Source organism: Labeo rohita, chromosome 3 (genome assembly GCF_022985175.1).
Source record: "Labeo rohita strain BAU-BD-2019 chromosome 3, IGBB_LRoh.1.0, whole genome shotgun sequence".
Classification (NCBI taxonomy): Eukaryota; Metazoa; Chordata; class Actinopteri; order Cypriniformes; family Cyprinidae; genus Labeo; species Labeo rohita.
The window spans coordinates 12,140,282-12,157,226 of NC_066871.1; the positions used below are offsets into that span (position 1 = coordinate 12,140,282).

The window sequence follows — 16,945 nt, forward strand, 5'->3', positions numbered from 1 at the left end:
TGGACTCACCTGCCTCCATGTTCTTTTTTGCCACGATCTGGACGTGTCAAAGCACTGACCCTGTTACCGGCTGTCTGAAATGGACCCGTTATATAACCATTCCACTTGCAAATTCAGTCTTTCAAAAGGATTCCAATCGCTTTCATTTCAAGGCCAATAAGACTGTCCGCTCAGAAGCGATTGTTGTATTTTGAACTGCATGTGTCTGTAAAATTGAGATGTGCTACAGCCCCATTCCTTCAAAAACAATTATTGGGTTTTCAGAGAAATATTTATTCTTCCAGTAAAAGCGCCCCCCCGTTGTTCACTTTTCATCTTTATTCAATGCCGTTTTTCATGCTGCTTCTATTACGATGATAGCAACACACCCTGTTACATGAATCTTCAATAGAATTGTTTAACTCCAGTTCAGCAATAAAAGAAAAAACACATTAAAGCCACTGTTGTAAACCCCACCTCAAAACGAATGAACTGCAGCTGAGTCCAGGTACTATAGAGGAGATAAACACTGAGTGTGAGATGGATTTGTTCGCAGTGGCTTTTCAGTAACAGCGTGAGGTGTGGAAAAGAGATGCTGACAGGGTTTGTTTTCACCAGGGACTATGCTGAAAGCATTATTGCTGTGAGAGCACATACGAAGATATACGCTCATGCACAAAAACAATGCACGCTGCCACTATGCTACAGCAAACGATCCGGTTCCTCACAAAATCAGTGGTTGCAATTCAGATTAAGGGTGGTATGATTCATTTTCCCTTTCAGAGGTCTTATCTAACAAAGGCAAAATGCTGCAGGACAGAGCGGTCTGTTTGCGAGTCTCACAAAGTCCATCTCACGCCAGCACTTCACTGTAGAATGCTTAATAGCGGCTAGCGCAGTGTACAGAGTGTTCAAAACTGGGAAAAAAAAAAAGCTGAGGCCTGTCTGAGAGCAAAGAAGAATCTCGCAAAAACAACTGCAGCCTCAAAGCGGACTTTCCTTCTATGAATCCAGGCTTCAAAGTAGACAGGCCATGTTCGGTGTAGGCTCTGCAGTTCCTGAAATATAGATTTCATCGCCTATGGGATCCTGCCTACCGTTTCTTATATTATACACTTCTTAAAAACAGGCCATGGCTGTTTTAGCAACTTTAGGGCTAAATATCTGCTGCAGTAATGTTTATCCGTAATTTTTCAATATTAACAAATCCTTATTGGTACACTTACTTCCACAACTGTGTTAAAATAAATATACAAAATAATATATATGTTATATTATATAACTGCATATAACACAATATATACACTTTCATCATATTAATATTATTTTGATCATTATTATAATTTAAATGCTTCATTTACTTTAATATTTCATTTAATAATCTGTTAATGTGTGTGTAATAAACATGAATAATCGTCACTCGTTAGTGCAAAGCACCCAGAGGTCATTTGTATCTGAGGTTAATCTCAGGTCACTAATCACTAATCATTACTGAGAACATAATGTCACTGATTTTGACTGGCCACAAATTATTCGAGTAATCTGAGGTCATATGCACTCCTGGGCAGTGGTGCAGTAGGCAGAGCATAAATGTCATGAGGAACGGACAGTACATTTACAGATTAGGCTATAATTATAAATGGACATCAGTTAAATGAGGTCACACGACCACCTACATTGGAATGTGCTGTTAAAATTGTTCTGTAGAGTCGGAGGCCTGTTTCTCAGCACGTGAACTTCCCTCACCTGCAAATCGGTCAACATCTTTCTTCGTTTTATTAAATGGCAGACAGGTTGTTTTCATAGTCGCTCCATGTTTCACACTGCAGACAGTTTCTACAAAGCAAACACAATAATGACAAAATTTATCAGCATCTCTTGCAAGTTTAGCAATAATTGGAAATGTCATCTTTAATGGCACAAAATTGCGTCTGAGAGTCTGCAGATCTTCTGCTTAGTGAGTGAAAGTTAGAAGTCTGAGAGCGTGTAAATTAAACCAAATTGCACAAATCAAGCAATACTAGGCATCATATGTCCGATTAAATAATTCAGTCCAATTAAGTCCAAATGTGGTCCACAAAAGATTTCCAAATTGTTTGTAAAACAATCGGTTGATTTAAACAAAATGGATTAGGAAAAAAATGTTATTATCTTTCCTGTCTCATGACGAAAACAGACATGTGGTAACATTTTAACAGGACGTGAAATACGTACGGTTAAAGAGGTCATCGGATGCAAAGTTCACTTTTAATGTGTGTTGTCAGTGTATGTACAAATGTACCCTATAATGATAAAAATCCATGCAGTGGTTTTTAATTAATCTGTAAAAATATTATCCCCTTTTTCAAATCGAGCCTCAATTCTCAGATGCCTGTCGTTGTGGCGTCACACCCACAGAGACCGCTCCCACCATAGTTGATTGACATGAGCGTCTTACCTCAAATCAGCTGTAACAGTCCAACCTCCATTGTTTCGATACCGGAGCAGGAATGTAAGTTGGACATAGTGGTCGTCATTTACTCCCAACATCTGAGCCGCTGAAGATGCAGTGGATTACATTTGTTTGTGAAGGGAATGCGCTTCCCGATCTACATATATCCGTCTATGTTCGCGCGAATCATTCATGATCCAGCTTCACTTACAGCAGAAGTGAGTATAAGGGTTTTTTATGAATCTTTGCGATCGCCTTTCCTTATAACATGCTAGTTAGCAAGTTTAGCAGCTAAACACAGCTAAAGTAAACAGGCTCGTCACTCCACAGAGAGAAGAGAGGGGTGTGGCGAGCAGAGCTCATTTGCATTTAAAGCAGCCTCGACCAGAACAGGATGATTTTTGCAGAGCTGATTTTGGCAAGGTAAAAAGGTGTTATTTACACTACCATTGAGAAACTTTAACCAAAGCATGTTATAGACTTTTCATTAAGACCCTAAAGAATCATATCAACTTGTGGAAAATGGGCAGCTGATGACCCCTTTAAGTAAATATCACTGCCATTTCCAACAGAAATTAACACTAGAGGCGGTAAAACAGTGAGCACTTGTAATCGTTTTCATACACAGTTACGATTACAGCTCCATGTTTTGCTTTCTGGAAGTAACAAGCTTGCTCAATAACTGAGCCAGCGTCAAATTGGACTTAGGATGCGGAATATTTGGGTACGAATTCCGTGAAAAACATGACTCACAATGAAAGACCTGAAAGATGGGAGACCGAAAAGCAAGCTAAAACAGCATACCTGCGATTATGTTTTTATGTCACATTCACTTTTGTTCATACTATCAGCTGTAGTGCAGATGGTAAGTTATTTCAAAACACGGAGCGTTAGAGTTATAGCACCACTCAACGCACATTTCAAGTCAGAACTGCAGTGACACGTACAAAACCGACGTCACATAAAATGACATAAACCATATGTACATTCATCTGTTCCGGAAAAACAAACAAACAAACACTCTTTTAGCGCCACTCAGTGCACATTTTACATCAAATTTGTCACATACGTGATGGTATATATTTCGCTTCTTGCAAAAAAGTTTCCACAGGTACGTTTTTGTCATGAGATCAGACTGATTATTATTGGACAAAATGACCAACATTAAAATGTTATGATTAATTTGTCATAGTTCCTTTGTTGTCCCATGGCAATAATATAACTGACATAGTGGACTTTAATGGAGATCAACAGGATGAAATTCTAAATTGTAGTTTCACTGCAGCTTCAAAAGGCTCTACACGATTCCAGCCGAGGAGTAATGGTCTTACCTAGCAAAACAATTTGTCATTTTTAAAATAAATAAATAAATAAACATCCATACTTTTTAACCACAAATGCTTGTCTTGCACTAGCTCGACCTCACACATTACGTAATCAAGTTGGAAAGGTCACATGTGATGTAGACGGAAGTACCGACTCAGTTACAAAGCAAATATGAAAAGAAAAAAAAAAAAAAAAAAAAAAAAAAAAAAAAGGTAAAACAATGATGATGGACAGTTTTGAAGTTGGAGAAGAAAATTTGATGAGTTTTCCCCTTACGCTATCTTTTTGAACCAGAGTACACAGACGAAGAACAAACCACGTGTGACCTTTCCTATGTAATGCATAAAGTCATAGATACATATTGTAGAGTGCTAAAAAGTATATACATTTTTTTAGAAAACGACTGATGGTTTCGCTAGACCCTTATTACTCAACTGGGATCGTGTTAAGCCGTTTGAAGCTGTACTGAAACTGCAATTTGGACCTTCAACCTGTTGGTCCCCTTTGAAATCCACTATATGGACTTTGACATGAACATCTTGGACGATATGGGGAAAAGTTGGGGAATTATGAGGAAATTTTTATTTGAGTGAACCAATTCTTTAAAATATAATTTGAACTGTTAACATTTTATAAAAACAGTTTTACATTTTTTAAAAACATTCTAAAATAAATCGAAGGAAAGAATAGGATTTATTTGAAGTTTTGTAATATTATAAATGTCTTTACTGACGCTTTTGATCAATTTAATGGATCCATTTGGAATGAAAGCATTAATTGAAAAAAAAAAAAAAAAAATCTATTGAGCGTTCAGATCAATCCGGGAAAATCAGAAAACCCCAGTTACGGTAATGCCCGAGACAAAACCATTTATGTGCTCCCAAAAGAAAATTTGTTCTTTTATTATTTATCAAATGGAAAAATCCTAAAAGCATGGGTGGGAAAGTCTTATCTTTTAAGCAAAATTAGGGAGTGGTCGAAATGAAAGAGCCTTGATCCTTGCCACAAGAGTGGGCTACTGTAATTTGACACGTGCAGATCCACAGTGGCCCACTCATCTGTCTGACACAGGCCATTATCCTGTCACAGAGCTGCACTCCAGCTAATGGAGAGGCAATATTAATGATTAGCCCTCATAATAAATGGCACTCTGCTTTTGACCATGATTGGAGTTTGGAGGGAAGGACATAAATCGATAACAATTTTACATGACGTACATTCAGGTTGTCTCAGCTTCGCTTTCCAGAGACAGTCGGAGAAACAGTGACCTGGCATTTTCAGATGCAGGTCAGGGACTGACTATTATACAGAACGGCAAGTTCAGTACATAAAAATCTAAAAGTCATTCTATTAAACATTCTATTATATATTTATGAGCTTTTAGGCTTTTATAATGCAGAGTCATAATGGCATTAAGTGGATGTTTCTTCCACTCCATTATGGTCATAACCTAATGTTTTCTCTTTACATACTGAGTGAATAAACATGAACTTGAAGAAAACAAAGTTCAAATCTACTTACAGTCTAGTTCAAATCAGACTACAGTGTAGACAAATCAGATTTGAGGGTCGAAGATGTACAGGACTGTCCACAATAAGGAGAAGGATTGATTTAAAACAAAAAAAAAAACAAGACAAAGAAAAAGATCTAGATCTTAGAAATGTAGAAATGTGACTCTAAAAATGCCATTTGGTGTAAATATCAGGTAAATATGACCAAAATGTTTTCCTTACACCTTGAATACATGTGCACCAGGGTTATTATAGTTAATTAAAACCATAAAAACAACCATTTGTTACTTAATTAAAATCTATAATTTTCTCATTTTTATTTAGCTTTTTTTTTATTATTGCAATATATATGGCCTATAGAGAGACTGTTAAATATCAAAATTATAAAAGGAAATCTTTATTTTTATTTATTTCATTTTTTTATTTTCTCATTTTTATTTCATTACTTTTGTTATTTTATTTAGCTTTTTTTATTGCAATATATAGAGCCAATATAATTATTAAATGTCAAAATGTTAAAAAAAGATTTATTTGTTGTTATTCATTTATTTATTTAATTGTTATTTATTTTCTCATTTTTATTTCATTCAATTGGTCGTTTTCATTTTGTTTACTTGATAAACTAAAATAACCAAAATTAAAAAAATAAAAACTATGTAGATATTAAAAACTATAATAATTAATAATTAATTAAATTATCAAAAACACAACAAAAACACTAACATTTACATTTAAAAAAAATGTAAATAATTTTAATGTACACCAGGGTTGTTATAATTGACTAAAACTATAAAAACAAAACATTTTAGTGACTTAACTGAAATTTCTTATTTTAAGTCATTTTAATGTATTTTCTCATTTTTATTTTATTTCATTCAATTTGTCATTTTTATTTAGTTTAATTTATATACTAAAATAACCAAAACTAAAATAAAAATGAATAAACATTATGTAGACATTAAAAAAGAAAAAAAAATACATTTGTATTAAAAAAAAAAAAAATGTAAATAATTTTAAACACAAACAAATCCAAAATCCAAATATTAAAAATTACACTAGTGTGATACTAAAATTGTATTCTGGTATTCATCATATTTCAAAGTGGTTTTTAAATGTTAAAATATTTTTAGTGATATCATTAATTATTTATTTAAAATATCATTACATTTCTAGGATTCACAAAGCATAACATTTTACAACACAAACAAACCTCGCCTCATCATTAAATTCACTTTTTTTTTGTTTTTTTTGTAAAGATTTATCAACAATGAGACAGTCATGAGGGTCTGCAGGGGTCCTTTCTATGTTATCACTGCATATCAAAGTAAACCTTAATACAGATATTAAAAACATGATTATTATACAAGAGGTGAATTCAAGTCACTGTATCTGTGAACTGCATTTTATTAATTTATCTTTTGCAGAATTAAAAAGTGCCACATCACTGACCCATAAACTGTGTCTAGATAAAGCCCTGCTATTATAAGCTCCTTATCATCTCTAAGACTAAACAATGAAGAACACTTGTCTTTAAGAAAACACAAGATCATCTTTCAGACCACCAACCAAACCCTCCAAACCACAGCCCAGGGCACATGACCTTTCCATGACATTTGCTATGGTGTGGACAGTTGCTGCATGTTTTGGTGACACTAGCAAATGTCAACCAAACAAAAAATGTCAATCAGATGGACAGAGCTACTCACAAACGGCTGAGATCTGAGCTACAGAAACAGATTAAATGGATTTCACCACTAAGCATTTGTGCGGTGCGATTAATGGAGGACAAGAACAATACACTCAACCTAAAAGCCACATGGACTGGGTATAAAGACAAAAAAAAAAAAACATGCCCCACGGAAATGACTGAATGAGTCTTTATTTCAGGCCTAAAAAGGGAGACACAGGTCCCGTAGAGGACTTGTAAGTAGTACAGACGTCTATTGCTATAAATAGTGACTGTAAGTCAAAGACCTGGTCCCAGAGAGGGAAAATTGGCAACAGATGAGGACAACTCAAACTGGGACATCGTTGGGCCAAAAAGTGACAGGCAGGTCTTCATCTAGGTTAAAAAAAGCTTAAATCAGAGTTTACTGAGGTGTAGGACTAAAACTAAGGACTGAGTCCTCAATTCAGTTCATGGATTTATACATCGATTGCATGTGTAACCTGCTCTCTCAGGGGGGGTTGTCCATTTTTGCTCTGTTTTATGGATATATCACGTTTTTTCACAGTTTCAAGGTCTTTGTGTCTGCATTAAGGGCTCACCTCAGCTTCACTTGAGCAGAGCGCTTTGTACAACAGAAAAAGTTTTCAGAACAAAATAAGCAGAGTGAATTTTCAGTTAACAGATAGAATAAAAGAGTGACTTAGTACTGATTTAGTAGCTTACCAATTTGCATTACAGAGAAGTTAAGTGCTTGAGATGGTTGTCCATTCTGCTCAGGTGAAACAACAGTGATTTGCCATTATAGGCTGGTTAGTTTGTTGTTATTTTAGCTGCTGTTGAAATGTATACTGACACCTGTTGGTGTGGATGGTGTGTTTGTATATTAAATGCAGTTTCTTCACAAACTGTATCTAAAAAGATATTAATTTCACAATTAACTTTCACTCTTTTTTTTAATTCCAAAGCATATATGTGACCCTGGACCACAAAACCAGTCTTAAGTAGCACAGGTATATTTGTAGCAATAACCAACAATACATTGTATGGGTCAAAATGCTTGATTTTTCTTTTATGCCAAAAATCATTAGGAAATTAAGTAAAGATCATGTTCCATGAACATGTTTTGAAAATTTCCTACTGTGAATATATCAAAACCTAATAACTTAATAAGTAATATGCATTGCTAAGAACTTCATTTGGACAAGTTTAAATGAGATTTTCTCCTGGTTTTGTGATCCAGGGTCACATATAGCCTATATTGAGGCTGACGGCATTTTGTCAAAGCAGATTCTCTCTCTCTATCTCTCTCTCTTTGTTATTTTTTGTTGGTTCTTTTTAAATTGTACCCTGAAAACACAGATGAACAACACTTCTAGAGAGTGAGAAAAACAGCAGATAAACAGACACACAGGCAGACCTGGTAACCAAAAGTGCATGGACCCCTGCACAGGAAATGAAGTGAAAACAAAACTCTTGACCTCATGCCATAATTATACACAATTATACACAAATTACACACAAATGGTTACCTTCGTCTCTGCTTTGCAGACCACAAAGAGATTCATTTAGCCTAACATCCAATATTCCCATACATGCCAGATCCCAGCATGTGTAACATATCTGTAAGGTGTGTAATATATTACCGTAAGAAAAGGGGAACAAACACCACACTTTCACATACACAATAAATTATACACGGAAATGTGGCCACTGAATTACTTACATTTCTGTTATTCGAGTGGAAAATAATAATAAATACTGAGTCGTTTGCCAATAGTTTTGATGTGTAGTGTATCTACGGACGTGTTTAATATTTATTACAACTCTGCCGGTATAAACCCATTGGTTTATGCAAATAAATGCCAAAGCTCTTTGAATCCTGTGTCTTGAGGGAAAGCGAAAAAGAGCCAATTTCCACACAAGTCTTTATCCTTAAATCCGGGAAACCAGAAAAGTTCCAATTTCATGTCCACGACAACCACCTAGCGGAGTACTCTTTTAAAAACGCATTTTATTTCCGCCATTTTGGACCGTGTTGCCTGCCGTACCGAAAGAGTCCATAGCAGCCGAATGGATGTTGACAACAGAAGCCCGTTAATTTACAGCTGAACTTATATTTCATTGCAGCGAGGGTGGTTTGGTGAGATTTAAATGTTTTCCAGCGTGTTAATGCTGTGGAAATGACCTCAAACAATCCAGCTGTTTTTCTTCTCATGGTTAATGGGCAAATCGAAGCAGCCGATGTAAGTTAACATTGATTTTTAGAGGACGCGTCCAGTGCAGTAAACTGTGTGCAAAGCCTGTTATTAACGTGGGTTAATTGGATTACTTACATGCCGTATTTTGTCTGAAGTTCCCAGAATATGACGATCTTTACTGCAAGTATTGCTTTGTTTACGGACACGACTGGGCGCCCACATCAGTGAGTCACATCAGCTTTACTTCCTTTTGTCTTACAGTAAAGGAATCAGGACTACTGTAATATTTATGTTAATACATGTATAATATAATATGAAACGTAATAATAACATAATATTAATAGTGAAATCAACTTTATTATAAATTATTAAAGTTTAGGTGACCCTGGTCTCTTGGGTGATGTGATATATAAGCTTATGTATTCTCATATGTGACCCTGGACCACAAAACCAGTCATAAGGGTCAGTTTTTTTAAAATTGAGATTCATACATCATATGAAAGCTGAAAAAATATGCCTAAGCTTTCCACTGATGTATGGTTTGTTAGGACAATATTTGGCCAAAACTATTTGAAAATCTGGAATCTAAGGGTGCAAAAAAATCAAAATATTGAGAAATTCACCTTTAAAGTTGTCCAAATGACGTTCTTAGCAATGCATGTTATTAAAAAATTAAGTTTTGATATATTTAAGGTAGAAAATTTACAAAATATCTTTACGCAACATTATCTTTACTTAATATCCTAATGATTTTTGGCATAAAAGAAAAATCATGCATTTTGACCCATATTGTTGATATATGACTGGTCCAGGGTCACTTATATTCCAGAATAGTAAGTTAGTATCTTTTTCCAACCATCTGAAGGGCTTGGAAGAGGGGATTTCTCAAATAACATCAAAAGGTAGAGGATCTCAGAGTTTGGTGTGGAACTTCCCATTGGACATCACCTTCAAAAGCACAAACCCATTTGGCTGTAAGTGAACCTAAGTGAATGTTTTGGAAATAAAGTCCAAATAAATTGTATTGAGAAAGGTTTCTGTGGGTCTTAAAGGTAATAAATAGTTTTTAATCCTCCTTCCACAAATTAAGGCATTAAAGGGTTTTAAGGAATAAAAAACAACCCACTGCAAAAAATTGTTTTCCTATATATAACTAATAGATCAAAATACATTTAGTTAAGATCCAAAATGAAGATATGAAATCGTATTTTGTGAGAAATTGAACAAATTAAGTGAGTTTATGATTTAACTAGAACAAATATATTTCAGTGGGACATGAAAACTTGCTCTCCCTTTTAATTAAATTGTTTCTGAGTCCACTGGCAGATATTTGTTCTTGTTTTGAATATTAAACTCGCGTCACTTTGATCAGAAAACAAGACTTCTTATCCAATGACAATGATTTAAGAATCTTTAGGAAAACAAGACAGAAATACTCTGGAATAACATCAAAAACATTTTTAAAGTGTGTTCAGAAAGTTATTTTAGCATTCTAGTGGTTAGAAGCAGAGCCAATTTTTGTCAAATGCTTTTAAAAGTAATGGAGGTCTCCAGGAAGTTTATTTTCCAACTCTGAAGTGTTGCTAATCCAAGTCATTGTGTGCTTTTTATACATTACATTTACAGAACATACTGACATATTGCATTTCCTTTAGTTTATTCCTTAAATGTATTTACTAAAGTCTTAAATTTACCTTCATAAAACCTGCAGAAACCCTGATCTGATCAAGGAATATTGTTTAGAAGATCTGCATAAACTATGCAATGTATATTGTAATGCAGTTTAATAAATGTGACCACAATATGCATTTTTAAGCATGTATTGCTTGTTACCATTTTCTCATTCTCTTCAGGGCCCCAGATTGTGGTTAGTGTGTATGGCCCTGACACTTTTGGAAATGATGTCGTGAGAGGTTATGGAGCCGTACACATCCCATTTACACCTGGAAAGTGAGTCACTTTAAGATTGTGTCGTCATAAGACAAAAGCAACCAGCATGCTTCAAATCTGTATAAAATGCACAATGATGTGAATTCTCTCTGTCCAGACACACCAAGACCATCCCTATGTTCGTTCCTGAGTCTACATCAAGACTTCAGAAGTTCACAAGGTTGTAACAGATTTCCCACAAATATTCCAAATCGCACGTAACAGCAGAATTTAAAAAAAATTACCCGATTTATTATGCAGCAGTTTAGGGTTGTAATCAGAATTCATTTTGTGGCTGCCCTTCCCTTATCCTCAAGACTTAACTTAAGCTAACTTTTAGTTAAATATGCAACTTGTATGAACATTTCAAATGAGAAGGTACATTGTAACTTGAAAACATTTATTTTCATCAGACTCTTTATGTAACATGTTATATCTTGCACTCAGCTGGCTGATGGGAAGGCGTCCAGAATTCACAGATCCCAAAGTTGTTGCCCAAGGAGAGGGAAGAGAAGGTAAGCTTTTATTAACCCTCACATCAAAACATTTCAGTGGATGTTTTCCACCTCAAGCAAAGGTGTATATCCTAAGAAATTGTTCTTCGGCAATCAAGTGTATTTACAAGCCATAACTAATGCATTTTGTCTATTTGCAGTTACGAGGGTGCGCTCACAAGGTTTTGTCACGCTACAGTTCAACATTGTGACTAAAGACATGAAGAAACTAGGTTATGAAACTACATCAGAGCATTCAGCTGCTACAGGACTGACAAGAACATCTCAACAGCCTTAATAACTACTTTCAGGTTATTTTTGTACCTTTTTGTAATTGGTTTCCAAGTCACTTTATTCAGTTTCACAGTTGTTTTATAGCAATACATATGATATTGCTTTCTCAGCTTTGTGTTTTTAAATAAATGATCATTGAGTTGCATAATTTGAAGTCTGATTCTAACCTGCAGATTCCATTTTTAACCCTAAACTTTAAACAGGATTATTATAGTTAACAAGTAAATAAACATAACCAAAATGGAATATAAAAAGCCAAGGCAACACTGACTTTAAAGGGAACTCCTGGGTATTAAGACTGGTATGGCTCAATAGAATGTAAATGATGTCTCTTACTGAAATATGTAGTAGAAAACCCATGAAAGATTTATGTTATTCAAAAAAATCCATATGGTTTTATACATATTTTGGACTATTGGGGGGCGCCATAATTTCGATGGCGCAAATGGCTGCACTCTGTGAGCTACTGGCACTACCTGTTGATATTTTTACCACAACACAACTCAGAAAATAAAATACTGATACGAAGCCACATTGTGCGGCTTTTGGTTGTAATTTTCAATCGAAGGGCAACAAGAGAAGCAATGCAAGTCTTAACTGCTTTTTCTAGCGATAAGAAGAGAAGTAAAGAATGGGAAGATGCCTGACAACAAATAAAACTTCCTAAAGACTTGAGTCTTTGTTCTCTCCACTTCAGCCCTGTTGCCTTTGAGGCTTACAAACGGCAGAGACGAGAAACTCTAGATGCCATCCTGGCAGGATGTAAACATGCAGCGCTTGTCATGGCGCTGCAGCCACTGTAGGAGTTTCTCAGCGTGGATTTCACTCGATATCTGGGGGCGTTTAGACTCCTTGTGGGAAAACATACGGTACGGTAAAAATAACATAAGTCACGGTAAAAACAGCACCAGTAGTTCACAGAGTGCAACCATTTTATGTCATAATGGCACCCCCCATAATCTATAATATGTATAAAACTGGATTTTTTAAATAACGTAAATCTTTCATGGGTTTTCAACTACATATTTCAGTAAGAGACATCATTTATGTTATATTAAGCCATACAAGTCTTAGCACTAAAACAATTTAAAACTACAACAAAAGTACCAAATTAAAAAAATAAATAAATAAAATAGTATAGATGCTAAAACACCACTGGCTCAGGTGCCACAATGAGATGTGATGTCGGTGTTTCCTGACAGCATGAATAGACAGATCAAAAGTCATTGATACAATTTATTTGTTTTACCACTGCAGCTACAGGTCCTTTATCACTTGCTGCGGTTTAGATGGCAATAAAACATCACACTCTTCCTGTGACTTTCCTACAAAACCATTACACAGAAATAAGGTACACAACAATATGTTACAATAGTACAGATGATAAATTATATTATACAGTTATAATGCCAACAAGTTGAGCACATATCCATAAAAGCAGCCTGCTCCCAGTAATATGAGACAGTTTGGTAAATACACAGACACAATAACATGGAAAAAAAAATAAAATAAAATGTTATGCATGTTCACAAGGTTAGTCCTCCACAATAAATGCATAATGAGTACATAGTAACAGAAGAACGAGTGATACACAGTAACAGCAAAACAAGACGGTCGAGACTAAATGAGCTAGATATCGTATGGATTCGAAAATAAAACTAATCTGCATAATCGAGTACAGTGATGTTCACTAGCAGGGAGTCTTGTTTTGTGCAGGATCGGTGCCTGCTTAAACCATCAAAAGCGCATTACATACATCTTAAAGCTGTCTTAGCCACCCCCATCCCCCAAAATGCCTGAGTATGCCTGCAGATTATTGACCATAACACACCCAGGCTCTGCTACAAGGCTGCACGTGGGCAGTACTACCACAATATTTCCAGCAGAGGTCACCAGCTCACAGATGAGAGAAACCGTAGAGTCAAAACTCTAGCCGAAATCGAAAAAAAGCAGGAATAATAACTGGGGAACAACTGAAAAGAGATAAATGTGTAGTCACGACCGCAAAAAGGACAAGCAATGTCACTTTGGTAACTACTATTGGTGGCAATGTTGCCATCTTGTGCTTAACTGGTTGAATTAAAAGTGTAGACACCGCAAGCCACACAAAGTCTAGGCGTACTCGCTTTAATTGCGATCAAAACAACTCAGTCTAATTCTCATTTAATGATAAAACCGTGGCCAATTATGAATACAGAAGAAGAATGCAAATCAACCGCAGGTTTCTAGCTGCAGAAAGATGCATTATGACCCCTAACATACATTTATACCACATATTCGACAAACAAAAATAAAAATCAATCATACAATCTATTACAGGACCCCTCCCACGCTATAACCTGTCCACTCATTCTTGTAACACTATAAGCAAGTTAGCTTCGAATACAAAACTGAGGACTGTTAACGGCAAGCTCTGTTACACGCTTGGCTTTTTTCTCCCCCCGACGTACATGAACAGATTGCATTAGGAAGCAGTGATTAGTGATACAGCTGTCGGTTATAACAGTAAGATGCATCAGGACCTGATGAAGATCTACGAGCGCAAATTTCCTCCCGTTTCCCTTTGCTCCTTCCAGACGCACGCGTACATAAATTACAAATCGAAACGTCACTGAAATGATCGCATTTCAGATTGTTGGACACTTACACAAAGGCTAAGCGGATGAATACTAATCATTAGTATGGAGCTGTGCAAATAGTGAGCCGTACTAAATCGAAAGAACCCATTCACCCGATAAACAACGTTTAGGGATTGTAAAGCAGTAAAAAACAGGCTTCGGTATAAAAGTTGAGCTGTATTATGATATGCAAACCAACTCCCCGTCATGCATTAAAAAAGAAAAGGAAGAAAGAACAACTCTCCACTTCAGTATGAAGTTCATCTTTCAATGCATCAGGTTTGTAACCATTCACACATGCAGTTTGCAGACTCCCACCTAGTCCTCAGTGAACGGTTTCCCATCGCTTCTCGCGCTAAGGACTAACGGTGGGCCGACAGTCAAAAGAAGAGAAATCAGAGCATGTGCAAAATCCCTGCTTAGAACATCAAAATCATTTCCATGTAAACTGATAGAGAGTCCTCTAAACGGCGTCTACTCAAGCGTACTGTAAATACACATAGTGTATATGCACTGCGTAGAACGATTAAAAGGGTTAGCTTTATCTAGCACGCTGCTTTCGAAGACTAAAAATTAGAAAAATTAAGACGAACCAGTACTCCTAGTTTCAAGCCTCTGATAAGAAAAGTAAGCCATCGAAAAGAAGTTTAAAAACAGGACCCCTTGAAACGGGAGGATGCCCCCTGGAAGAAAAATCGCTGATGGTTTCTTTAGAGGAAATTTAGAAAAAGAATACCAAATCGTTGTATGGTACCAATCTCTGACAGGAGAGGACGAGAGCCGCCTGTCAGTGTAAAACCTGTAAACACCTAATGCTACTCCCAAAAGTCTTTTAATAGCACACAGGTTTGTAGGGGGGAACACAACCGACTATATTGTCTGTATCATAGGAAAGGGTATGGGAGAGAGATCTGTGTAGGTTTGGAGAGACAAGTGTTGTTCCTCACAATAAGAAGGGGTTGGTTGTGCCGCCGGCTTGTGTCGCTGCGCCTGTTGGCGGCAGCCCTCCGCTTATGAGCGGCTGGGGCATGGACATGGAAGCTGGGATCCCCATGCTTGGCATCTGGCCCACGGGCCCGAGAGGAGCCATGCCGGCCATTGGTACCATGGAGACCGGGCCGGCTGGGGGCATTGAGGACAGAGGCAAGGGCTCGTTGCTTCTCTGGGCCATGCTGAAGCCTTGTCCGCTCATGCCCATCATGGGACTGACTCTCATCTGGTTGAGGGTGGGTGGCTGTGGCTGGTTCACCTGGAAGGGGTTGACCTGAGCTGCAGGGGCTGAAGCTGCACCAGAGACTGAAACGAGAACAATTGAAGGAACAGATGAGTGTACTGCGTAATGAGAAATATGAGGGTATTTGCAGAATTTTTAAAATTAAATTTAAAGTTCATGTCTTTCTTTCTTCAGTTGAAAAGAAATTAGTTTTTTTTTAGGAAAAACATTCCAGGATTTTTCTCCATATAGTAGACTTTAATGGAAGCCAGTGGGTTGAAGGTCCAAATTGCCGTTTCAGTGCAGCTTTAAAGGGCTCTACATGATCCCAGCTGAGGAATTCGTTTTCTTTTAATACTTTGTAACCACAAATGTTTGTCTTGCACTAGCGGTGTACTCAAAAAGGTAGGGTGGGGCAAAAAACTCTCTCTTCCACCTTCAAAATGTTCGACATAGTAGTTTTACCTTTATTTGTTATTGGCCGTTTAACTTTCTTTACACGTTCAAAGTCTAGCTAGTGCAAGAAGGTGGTTAAAAAGTATATACTGTTTTTTTTGTTGTTGTAGATAATGGCTAGGTAAGACCCTTATGCCTCAGCTGGGATCGTGGAGAGCCCTTTCAAGCTGTACTGAAACTGCAATTTGGACCTTCAATCCACTGATCCAAGTTCACTATATGGAGGAAAAGGTTTCTTCAAAAACCTTATTTCTTTTCAAATGAATAAAGACATGAACATTTCGGATGTCAGGGGGGTGATTAAATTATCTGCAAGTTTAAAATGCTCAAAATATGTTTTTTTTTTTTTAAATGTAATGAAATCAATTAATGTTCTAAGTAATGTATACGAACAAGCTAAGCGATATTACATTGAGACAATAATGCTGCATTTAAAGAAATATAGATTATACTGTTCTGATACTAGTAAAATCTATATACTTTTCTTTAACTAAGAAAACTTAAGTCAGAAAAAAGTCAGTAAATTGTCAGTAAATTGACTTGTACTAGGGATGGGACAATACATCGATTCGTGGATCGATTCTGAGATCTTCCGAAAGCGTCGCCATTCTCTTTGGAATTGATTCTGAGCTTAGATTTGAACAGCAGATGGTTCTCTAATCTAGTTTTTATCCGCACACTCAAATGCTCAAGAAGAAGAGTGCTGAAAAGACTCGTGTTCGGCTGAGTCATGTAATTTCACCTTGGCTCAGAATGCTTTTATGACGCGAGTTTATTGTAAACACAGCCCATTGTGAACACCCTTGTAATTCGCTTCAACCTTTTCA

The 16,945-nt window shown here is 36.4% G+C and overlaps 2 protein-coding genes and 1 long non-coding RNA gene across 4 annotated transcripts in view; 1 reads left to right on the forward strand and 2 right to left on the reverse strand.

Annotated features, from left to right (window-relative positions):
• Positions 1–973: 973 nt before the first annotated feature.
• On the reverse strand, positions 974–7,682 carry LOC127158023 (uncharacterized). The gene is made up of 3 exons (XR_007826046.1): positions 7,640–7,682; positions 1,726–1,815; positions 974–1,037 (listed from the first exon to the last, which is right to left on the reverse strand). It is a non-coding gene; the product is annotated as an uncharacterized LOC127158023 (long non-coding RNA).
• Positions 7,683–8,929: 1,247 nt separating this feature from the next.
• b9d1 (B9 protein domain 1) lies at positions 8,930–11,917 on the forward strand. The gene is made up of 7 exons (XM_051103481.1): positions 8,930–9,159; positions 9,270–9,338; positions 9,980–10,088; positions 10,968–11,064; positions 11,162–11,224; positions 11,491–11,558; positions 11,699–11,917. Exons 1-7 carry the CDS (start codon positions 9,097–9,099, stop codon positions 11,833–11,835), a joined length of 606 nt encoding a protein of 201 aa, XP_050959438.1. The 5' UTR covers positions 8,930–9,096; the 3' UTR covers positions 11,836–11,917.
• Positions 11,918–13,049: 1,132 nt separating this feature from the next.
• epn2 (epsin 2) overlaps positions 13,050–16,945 on the reverse strand; it is a 30,514-nt gene continuing 26,618 nt past the window's right edge. For both annotated transcript variants that reach the window (XM_051103472.1, XM_051103470.1), the window contains exon 9: positions 13,050–15,745. In XM_051103472.1, coding sequence (XP_050959429.1) covers positions 15,393–15,745 — 353 coding nt within the window. In that variant the 3' untranslated portion in view covers positions 13,050–15,392. The remainder of the gene's footprint in view (positions 15,746–16,945) is intronic.